This window comes from Hyaena hyaena, unplaced genomic scaffold, assembly GCF_003009895.1.
Source record: "Hyaena hyaena isolate Hyena2069 unplaced genomic scaffold, ASM300989v1 scaffold_335, whole genome shotgun sequence".
NCBI lineage: Eukaryota > Metazoa > Chordata > Mammalia > Carnivora > Hyaenidae > Hyaena > Hyaena hyaena.
Window position 1 is genome coordinate 508,670 of NW_024080968.1, and position 10,860 is coordinate 519,529.

The window sequence follows — 10,860 nt, forward strand, 5'->3', positions numbered from 1 at the left end:
CACCCGGCCTTTAGCCTCAGCGTCCCACTATGTGAAGATGCGCTACTGCGGGCGGCCCTGCCTGTGCTCCTTCTGCCCGCGGGTGTTCTGGCGTGAGCGCTCCTTGTTTTACACGTACAGCTGTGCGCTCCCAGCACCCCCCCAGCGCCCCTGCATGTTGGCAGCCAGAGCCGGGCACGGGCAACCGAACCTGCGTCTGGGGCTCAGCCGGCTCTGCGAACCTCTGTTCCCAGGTGGCCGGGGCTCTGTGTGCTGGGGTTTCCTGAGGGCAGGGAATGAAGCTGGGTGCTGTTGCTGTGTGTGTGTGTGTGTGTGTGTGTGTGTGTGTGTACACCGGCCTGCACCTGCATTCCTGCCCTGTTGCTGTGCTCATGGCCTGCTGTGGCTACACTCTGGTGGAGGCTGGCTGGGGGAGGGTAACGCCTGCTTGTGGCTCTTGCCTGTGTCGACGTAGGTGGCTGTGTCTGTGAGTAAGCTCCCCAGGGGCTGCTTCCTGAGCGGGTTTGTGTGTGGCTGCGTTGGGGGGGAGGTCGTGTCCAGTTGTGTGGCTGGGCCTCGTATCAGCTGTGTTCAGCTCTGGGTGTTTCCAGGCACAGGTATGCCTGTGTAGGGGCCGTGGCCAAGGGCTGTGGTGTGTCTGTGTGGGGCTGAGCTCGGGGGAAGGGCTGTTTGTGGGTGGTCAGCCGAGCCCGCATGTTGCCTGTGTGTGGAGCCGTGTCCTCGTGGGCCATGTCCAGGTGGTCAGCTGAGCTTGTAAGTGGGGCTGGGCCTGTGTGGCAGCATGTGGGTGTGTGTCATGCCCGTACCCCCCACACCTGCCTGGGGCGGCAGTTCCTGTCTCTCCCACCCCTCTAGGGTATCAGCCAGTCCCCACAGCAGGGGAACAACCCCACAGCGCCCCTTCCCCCACGCCCTGGCTCAGCCCCGCGCCCCCGGAGCCTGCCGCCCACCTGTGGGTGAGAGCTCGGCCACACTGCCGATGTAGGGGCCGTGCAGGAAGCGGGGCTCGCTGTCGTTGATGTCTTGGACCTTGATGATGAACTCCGACTCAGGCTCTAGCAGGCGGTTGGTGGCGCGATCCCGAGCCTGGGCCCGTAGCGTGTAGAACGTTTTCTGCTCACGGTCCAGGCGCTCCATGGCGTGGATGTCTCCCGTCAGCTCATCAATCAGGAAGATGGTCCCAGCGCCCTCGCCTGAGATGGTGTACTTGATGGCCCCGTCGCCATCGTCCGAGTCCGAGTGGATCTGCGGAGGCAGTGAGGGTGGGGGTGGGGGAAGGTCAGTGGTCTGGGGTGGGGCCTCGGCCTTTGCCTTTCCAACAAGCTTCCAAATGGCTGTCTCTGCCCTCATCCTGAGTTAGAGGTCTAACGCCCCAGACTGAGCTTGGCGTGTGGTGGGGACAGGAAGCAAAGGGAGAGAGGAGGAAGGGGAATGCACACCGAAGGGGCACCTCCTACGTGCCAGGAGCTGCGCTAAGCAATTCATGTACTTCATTTAAAAAAAAAAAAAAAAAAGCCTGGGGCACCTGGGTGGCTCAGTCGGTTGAGTGGTCGACTTCAGCTCAGGTCATGATCTCGCTGTTCATGAGTTCGAGCCCCATGTCAGGCTCTGTGCTGACAGCTCAGAGCCTGGAGTCTGCTTCGAATTCTGTGTTTCCATATCTCTCTCTGCCCCTCCCCTGCTCATGCTCTGTCTCTTTCTTTGTCAAAAATAAATAAATAAACAAATAAATAAATAAAAGATTAAAAAAAAAAACCCTGCTAGAGTAGGTTTGCTATCCTTATTCTACAGCTGGTTTCCTTTTCATTTTCCTACTCAGGACTAGAGAAGTGGGGTGGACTGCTCAAGGTCAGACGGCTAGAGGGACTAGCCTGGCCTCCAGCGCGGGCTTTCTCACTCCATCCTCAAACCTTCTGGGAGCAGCCCACGGGGAGGAAGAAGCAGTGTAGTGTGGCCGCGGCTCCGGCATCATCTCCCTGTGTGTCCTCACACAAGTCACTGCACCTCTCTGGGCCTCCCCAGTCCTCCATAACACGTGGGTCATACTAGCATCTCCCTCCTAGAGGCGCCGGGGGGCAGGCGCGGAGTTTAAAGTCCACAGAAGGCATTAGCACTTGCCTGGGACCACAGGACACACGATATTTACCAGCCAGCATGGCGGGGGCTTTGCCACGGAATGGTATCGCAGCAGGGCCCTTTGGCCCCCCTGGCTACCGGATCAGGGAGAGGTCCAAGATGCTGAGGGAACTGAGGGCCGAGGGAAAGGGGAGAGACTATTTACCGCAGGTGGGAAGCTTTTTCACTATCTTAAAGACCGGCTCAACTATACTGGTATGTACCGGCTGAAAATCAGCTCTGCCAGAAACGTAATGTGTCTCATAAATGGTAGCTATCGTTATTATTATATTATTTACTAAATGTTAGCTATATATAACTGGGATTTAATCCAGGCACTGTGAGGCTCCCAATCCCAGGCTGTCTTCCCTGAACTGAGAGTTCTCAGGTGAGGGGCCCGGAGCAAGGCTGTTCTGCCGAACAGAGACACCTAGGTCCTGGCCCTCCGATGCCCAAATTTCTGAGGCAGCTCTAAGCAAGGGGGAAAAGCATCCAACGAAGCTGGTGACCTTGGGCGGGTCCCTGCTCTGCTCTAAGCTTCTGCAGAGATGCAGTGTGAATGGCAAAACCCTTAGGGCCCCTTTCGGGCCAGGATGCCGTGTACCCCAGCCCACTCAGCAGGACAACATGTGCCAATGAAGTCGTCACGAAGGGGAACGAAAGCCCACCCTTCGCCACGCAGGAGGAGCCCGGGTATAAATTCTGCTGGTGGAACTCTGTGTCTGAAAGGTGGATTATAGAAGTGCCATTTGGAAGATTGAATGGCCCATAAACATTTTCATATTTCATTAGCCGATTAATGGGCATCTCTCTCTTTTTGGCGAGTCTGCTGATTCTCAGCAGAAATTGCGGGGAGTAAATGGAGGCGTCTGGTGGAAACTTTCCGGGTCCCCGTCCTGTTATAGATTGCCCCAATTAATGCCCGTTCTGGGCTCCACCGAGAAGCCTTCTTCCTGTCCAGTTACTGTTAATAGATTTCTCATAAGTGGCTGGATTGTAAAAACCTCATAACTCAGTTTAATGCCCCCAATAAAATTATCTCAGGACGTCAGCCCTGAATCATTGGCAGTGCCGGGGATGAGAAGACCTGTGTCTCCTGTTTGCTGTTTATGCTTTGCCTCCACCTTTGGCCAGGGGAGGTGGGGCTAGGAGGGGGCGAATCCGTCCCCTGTGCGAGTGCCTCCACGCGCTTTCCAATCAGACCTGTCGTCTGCCGATTGGGTCAGCAAACATTGCTGAGCCGCGTGGTAAAACAGGTAGCATGTTGGGGGGATACTTCACAGCTATAATCTTAATAGTTCTCAGCTCTGCCCTGTGAAACATCATTCTTCCCATTTCTCTGATGAGAACGTGGAAGAACAGAGAGGGAAAGTCATTCGCTGTGTCACACAGCTAAGTTCGGGAAGCCGATCTCCTGATCCCATCACTCACTTCATGCTGGGATCATGGACTTGTTCATCTTTCCTCTCTGAGTCTGTTGGCCCACCTGAGAAATCAGATCAAGCCCTTCTGGCACTGCTGCGGTGAGGATTAAATGAGAGCACGTTCATAATGACCGGAGCCCTCTGTAGATCATTGTCACCTTCCCTTTGTGTCCCCTGGGTCTCTGTCATGTCCCTGCAGACCTTGCTTACATGCAAACTCAGACTCCGGGCAGGAATCACTCATGAGTGAGGGGTGGGGAGGAGGCAGTGGAACCCAGTGGTGATGTCACCAATGTTCATCCGTGAAGAATGACCTAGCGCTCACGTAGTGGCCGAGTGGCTACTCTCTGGGGACGGCAGAGTCAGACAGGAGCTAAGCCACGTAGGCAAGAACTATGAGCTGAGAGCTGCGGGTTTGGGCCTGTCTGGGTCCCGGCTCTGGAGCCGGCATGTGTGTCTGTGTCGCTAGCCCGGAAGGCCATCTCAGAAGTCCCGGTTGTGACTGGAGGCTGGAGGACAGTGCTCGTGTTTACAGAACGCCTACTATGTGCCAGATGTTGTGGGCCTCTGTAGAAATCTAGTTTCACAATGGAGTGCATATCAGCGGATCCCCCCTCCCAGGGGAGGAGACTGAGCTGGGTCTACATCTGTTTGACTCCAAAGCGCAGTTTGTTTGTCTGCAGCCTCTGCGAATCTGTTGGTCTGGCTGGGGGCGGGGGGAGGGGGGCTGGACACACCTTTTGCCTTGTACCCGAGCCTCTCTCATCATGCGGAAGAGGGCTGCACATCACATATCAGGAGAGAGGATGGGCTTTGGCTTCGGGACCAGCTGGCTACCGGTGTAACCTCTCCACTGCCCTGCTGCGTGGCCCTGAGCCAGAAGCAACCCTTCTCCTGGCCTCAGTTTTCTCATCTGTAAAGGACACGATGCTGCTCTCATGCGCTCCAAAGTATCATGAGATAATGTGTGGAAGCTCCTGGCACGTGGTGGGCGTTCTGTCTCCTTTTCCCACCGTGGTCTGAAGAGTCACCCACTTCAACCCCATCTCCTGACACAAGGCCACAGGCTGAAGTCCTGACCCGATGGAGAGACAGGGGCATCGTCTAGTACCTTCTATTGCCATCGTCTTTTTTTTTTTAATGTTTATTTTTGAGAGACAGAGAGACAGCGCGCACGTGCATGAGTAGGGGAGGGGTAGAGAGAAAGGGGGACAGAAGATCTGAAGCAGGCTCTGTGCTGACAGCAGCCAGCCCAATGCAGGGCCTGAATTCTCAAACCCTGAGATCATGACCTGAGCCAAAGTCAGACGCTCAACCGACTGAGCCACCCAGGCGCCCCTACCTTCTTGTCTTCCATGTTTAATTTATTTTAATGTTTTTATTTATTTCTGAGAGAGAGACACACACACACAGCATGAGCAAGGGAGGGTCAGAGAGAGAGGGGAGACACAGTATCGAAGCAGGCTCCAGACCCTGAGCTGTCAGCACAGAGCCCGACTTGGGGCTTGAACCCACGAACTGTGAGATCATGACCTGAGCCGAAGTCGACGCTTAACCGACTGAATCACCCAGGCACCCCTACCTTCTTGTGTTTTAAACTTAGCTTGTTTTCTCCTTCAAGGAAGCCCTCTCAGGTGCCCCCCCCCACTTCGTACACTCCCCTCTGCTCCACACTCCCCCCCCCCCCAACACCTCAGTGTTGCACGTCTGTCTCCCTGGCTGTCCTGGGCCTCAGGGGTGTGGACTAACTTTGCTTTATGCCTGCTGAACTCCCCATGCCTGGCACACATAGGTGTCCTGACCGACAGGGGAAGGGAGAGAATGTAGTGTGCGCACACGCTCGTGTGTATAAGAGTATATGCACGTGCGAGTGTGAGATGTGAGCTACTTGAGGACCAAGCACAGGGCTGTTCATTTCCATCTACCCAGCACCCAGCACACGGCTTGGCGCCAAACGTGTTGAATAAATGAACACAAAACATACAACTGCCACTGGCCTCCCCAGCTGCCTTCTGGGATTTGTGGAGGATCCCAGGTACGCACGAGCTAGATGGGGAGAAGAGCCGCTAGACACACGCCTAGATCCTTTACCCTGACCTCACTGATGCCTCATCATGATATTGTGAATCAGAGGTTTTCCTCTCTCTACTGCACAGATTGGCAAGCTGAGGCTCAGAGAGGGTCTATATTCTACCTAAAGTCACACAGCTAACGAGAGGCAACCCTGAGGCCTGACTGCGAATCCTGGGTTCTTTCCACAGCGCCAAGTGTTGGACAGCTCCAGAGGAGAGACCACCTCCTCAAGCCCCAGCCCGCCATCATAAACAACGTGAAAAACACAAGAGTGATGGCTTCTCATCCCGGGGGGGAACTGAAAAATGGGATTTATGAGGCCATTAATTACTTCCTTCTAATTAAATCAAAATTAAATGCGAGCAGAGGTACGTTTTCCTTATTAAAGACAATTAAACGGACAGCGCAGCTACGCAAATAAAACGAGTCCAGGATTTAAGCGGAAAGCAAATCAAATAAAAAGCCTCCCCCGGAATGAGGGGTCTGTTCACGCCTGTGCTTCTCGTAAACAAGGAGTTCATCAATTTTCTTTAAATATTAGCAACTTAATTAAATCTGCTCTCCTCCCCACTTTAATCCTGCTGTATATCTAAAATAGATCTCGCCGCCCACAGGAGTTGGTCATAAGTGCTGACCCCATAATTCTATCTTTTTTTTAAAAAAAAAATTAAAAATCCTACAAAATCCACATCCAGCTGACAGAGGCCTCCGGGGAAATTACAGTTCGGAGAAGGGATTTGTCAAAGTACCCAGATTGTATGGAAATCTGGGAGGTTGGTTGGAGGGTGGGTGCTGCGGGGGTTGGGGGGCGAGGTGGGCGGGGCTGCCGAGGGGGCCGGACAGCCGAGGAGCCACGCGTGTGGGGCCTGGGCGGCCACCGCTTCGGGCCCCAGCGGTTCCTGCGGGTGCGGACGCGAGTCTGGCGGTGAGTGATGAAGAAGGCGTTTGTAAAATAGGTTACCGTTGGGCGCCCGGGGTTCACTCGGCGGATGGTGCTGTTGCTAAGCTACCTTTGGAATTTGACAAGGACGGATGCTCTGAGCGGCTCCCTGGGGCGGGGGACGGGAAGCAATGAATGCACTGAACGTGGAGAAGTCCTTTCTCCCCAAAGAGCCAGAGAGCGTGGTATGAGTGTGTATGTGTGTGTGTGTGTGTGTGTGTGTGTGTGTGCGCGCGCGTGCTCGTGTGCACATACCACCGCCTGCACAAAGGTGCGGCTCGGCTGGAAAGGGGACAGGTGTTTTTTAAAAATCCAAGCTCCATGTACCTCATATCCCTATTAAATACTGAGTGAGGGGTGGGTTCAGAGACCACCTGCCCCTTCCCCCCCCCTCCCCCCGCACTGCTTGGTGGTGAGAAATCAGGGCATTAGGTTGCCATGAAGGCTTTCAGGGTTTGGGGCAGGGATCTGTAGCGTCTGTGTAGCTGGGAGGCTCAAGGTGGTGGAAATCCCAGGCGAGACCTATAATCATAAAAGCTAATACCGAGCCCACGCCAGGTGCCAAACCCTAGTGATTCCAGGTTCTGGACACACACTAACTCAGTGAACTCTCACCGCAACCCTTTGAGGAGGGTAAGTAAGAGCCTCCCTCAACAGATAAGGAACCTGAGGTTCAGAGATGTTAAATAATGTGCCCGAGACCAGAGAGGCAGTAAGGGGCAGTGCTGGGACTTGACCCCGGCTGCCTAGCTCCAGTGACCCCCTTGAACCACACACTGTATACGGCTTTTCCAAACAGAGTGTGCTCTGGGCAGATGTTTGCAAAGAGATGGAAACTTCTCTCTCCTCCCTGCACAGAGGGGGGCTCTGGCAATAAGAGAGGGGGGCTCCAGGTGAAGATGATGGAGGGGAGGATAACATAGTCGTGACAGCAGTGGGGTGTTAGGAGAGGTTGCCTCGAGGAGACGAAAGACACCTGGGCGGGGCACAACGCTCGGCGCACAGCCAAGGGCAGTTACATTGCACTCGGCCCGCGGCTGGTGTCCGGAAATCTGGTCCCTTGGGTTGGTTCTGTCACCACGTTGCTAGGTGACCTTGGTATGATGTTCTCTGCCTCTGGCCTCAGTTTCCCACTCTTGTAATAAAGGGTCTTACTAAGGCGACGGAGATAGGGGTAGGATTCCACTCATGCTGTGAGATGCTAATGGCTAGCTGGACGCAGCGGCAAGTGCTGAATCAGTGGCAGGTTTCTCTCATCCTTTCAGGACCTGGGTGGCTGGGGCGGTCGTGGGGGGGGGGGGTGTCTCAAAGCCCCAGCTGTTGGGCAGACAACAGAGCCCGGGTACCTGAGATCATCAAGCTGACATTCAGGCCGATGTGTCAGAGCCCTTCCCCATCTCTCAGGTTTTCCTGGACCCAGGTCCATCTCCCAGGCCTGGATGTCTGGGAGACGTTTGGAGAATCAGGCTGGGACTGGCCTCCAACACACACAGGTTCAAATCCTGGCCAAGCCGCTTGCCCGCTCTGTGGCTTTGCCTTCTCTGAACCTCGGTTTTCTTGCCTACAAAAGGGCACGGCGATTTCTACCTTGTGGTTTAAGGATTAAGTGCTTTAGAGGAGAATAAGGAGGAGACAACAATGAACACGCAACCGGGGGGCAGGCTGAACACCGCGCATGCTGTTTTCTTCCTTCATCCTTTCGCCAACCCTAGGAAGTGGGCTCTTGTGCCCCCCTTTTACAGATGAAGAGACACGTTCAGAGAGGGGAGGTACCTTGGTCAAGGGAATACGGTTCATGGGTTGGCAGAACCGGGCCCGAGACTCAGGTGTGTGCCTGTAATTCTTAGTTAACTTCACCATCGGCTACAGCCTAGCTGGTACCGGTTCCTTCCTCCCCACCCCCTCACTCCGTTCTGCCAGCCCCACCATCTCACGGCCCTTGGCTGGGAGTCAGGAGTCCTAGGCTCTGCCACTAGTTTGCTGGGTGACCTTGAAGCCATGTGTGGAGGGGAACGTAGCCAAGGATCAGGGATTACTGTGTCTAGACCAGAGAAAATCTGGGTTCCTGCAAGACAAACCCAGAGGCTTACATCAAGGCTTTCCTCACCTCCTTGATCCCTGAGCCTCTGAAATGAGCAGGTTGGTCAGCCTCCCAATTCTCAGACTCATTAAGCTCACAGGAAACTCCAGAGTTGGTCTCTTCCCTGCATCTGCTGACCAAAACTTCCCAGAAGGTGACAGAGAACTGTACCCTATCAGCACCTTCTGCCTCAATATCTCATCTGCTGACAAGTCTCTGAATGAGCTAGGCTCCTTCAGGCCTCCAAGTCTCTGCATAGGCTATGCCCTCTTCCTCATCAGCCCGATGAACTCCTACTCATACATCAAAACCCAGCTCAGGTTTTTTCTCCTCCACGAAGCCAGCCAACAGATACCATTAACTGAATGTCTGCTCAGAGCAAGGTGCTACCCCGTAAAGCGTATCATGTACCAGAGCATCTCTGCTACTCTGGGGAGCCTCCAAATGGCAGGGGCTGGATTGTACTAGCCTCTTCCTCTGCAGCCTCGCACCCACGAGGGGCTAGGAATTGAAGTGGCTGGACAAAAGTCCTTCCCAGCTTCATATACTCCTAAGGCATAGATCTTTAGCCACATTAACCAGCATTTTACTCAGAGAGTTTGAGAAAGTCACATTCATTCATTCATTTAAGGTACAGTTTGTGAGCAATGTCTGTGCTAGGTGCTGGATTTAATAGTGAGCAAAACAAACAGGGTCTAATAGGAAATATACACATTAATTGCATAATCAAACACACACGTGCATAATTAAGTGTTAGGAAGGAAAGATATGGAGACTTGGGTGGGGGAGCACCTGACAGGGAGAGATGGCCGCCTACAGGGGATCTGTCCCAGCCTGGCGTGGCCAGGATGGCTTCTCTGGCGATGTGGCATTTGAGTGGAGACCTGAGTGTCAGTCTAAAGTAATCAGCGGAAGGAGCTGGATCGACCAGTTGAGGGGGAGGAAATAACCCAAGCAAAGGGGCCGTGGGTGGACTGGGCGGGGCATTGTAAGGACCCTCAGGAGAGCCCTGGGGCTGCAACTCAGAGGAGTGTGGCCCCGCGGGGCTGCAGGGAGCGCCAGATCTCTGCAGGCAACCGGACGAAATGTGGACTTGACCCCAAGTGCGTGGGAAGCTATTGAAGAATTTTAAGCAGAGTGGAGAGAGTATGTGCGTGACACGAGCAGATGTGCAAACTTGTTTCTACATTCTAGATGCATCTGGCTGCAAGCCGGCCGGCCTGGGTTTACCTACCGGCACTCTCTGGGGCGCACCGCGGGCAGGGGCCGGAGGAGCGCGTGGGGCGGGCGGAGGAAGCGAGCGCAGGGCCCTGCGGGCTGCCCCAGGCGGGGCGCGACGGGGCGGAGGCACCGGGGACTGGGACTTAGGGGGTTAGGGGACCCGGGGTGGCTCGCGCCTCGCAGCGGGTGTCTCCGGGGTCCGGGGCGGCGCGTGCGGGGGCCCACTTTACCTTGCCCACGTACAGGGGCTCGGTGCCCGTGTACTCCTCCACCACGAAGAACTGGTTCCACACCCAGCCGCGCTTCACGCGGCCGGCGCCGGGCGCGCCGTCGTGCCGAACCCCGGGCGCCGCGGGCGCGGGGGTGCCCGCCGCCCACAGGCGTCCCGGCAGCGGCGGCGGCGGCGGCAGCAGCAGCAGCAGCAGCAGCGCGGGCGACAGCGCGGCTCCCGCCCGGAGCCCCTGACCGTCGGGCCGCGGCCTCATGCTTGGCGTGCGCGGGGCCGGGGCCCAGGAGCATGGACGGGAGGCAGCGGGGCGTCGCCGCTCGGTGGCACCACGGAGCGGCGCCACGTCACATGGTGGCTTGGGCTCGGCCGCCGGGGCGCCGCCCCCGACGGGGCACCTGGACACGCCCGCGGCCCTGCGCGCCGCGCCGCGGCGGGGGCGCCCGGCTGCAGGGGGAGGGGGCGCGGCCGCTCCCGGGGCATGGACTGGCCCCCGGGGTCCCCGCCCGCGCCCCCCTCGCGCCGCCGCGGCCGGATCACCAGGCAGCGTCTCCGAGACAGGTGTGTGCCATGGTCCCCGCGCAGAGGGGTGCTGGTTGCGGCCGGGCGGACCCCCGGAGGACTAGGGGCCGTCCCGACCCGGCCCGGAGCCTGTGAGAGAAACGAGAGAAACATCAGAGGAGGTGCCTTGTGGGGGCAGGGCAGGTTGAGTCGACGTCTCATCTTTTGGGTACTAATTACACACCTGCTATGACCCATAGTGATCCCTGCCTCTCCGGCC

At 56.4% G+C, this 10,860-nt stretch overlaps 1 protein-coding gene across 1 annotated transcript in view; it reads right to left on the reverse strand.

Moving 5' to 3' along the window:
* CDH22 (cadherin 22) overlaps window positions 1-10,338 on the reverse strand; it is a 69,365-nt gene extending 59,027 nt beyond the window's left edge. The window contains exons 1-2 of the mRNA XM_039249360.1: window positions 10,084-10,338; window positions 951-1,245 (exon numbers count right to left, since the gene is read on the reverse strand). Of these exons, the coding sequence (XP_039105291.1) occupies window positions 951-1,245; window positions 10,084-10,338 (550 nt within the window). The remainder of the gene's footprint in view (window positions 1-950; window positions 1,246-10,083) is intronic.
* Window positions 10,339-10,860: the final 522 nt, after the last annotated feature.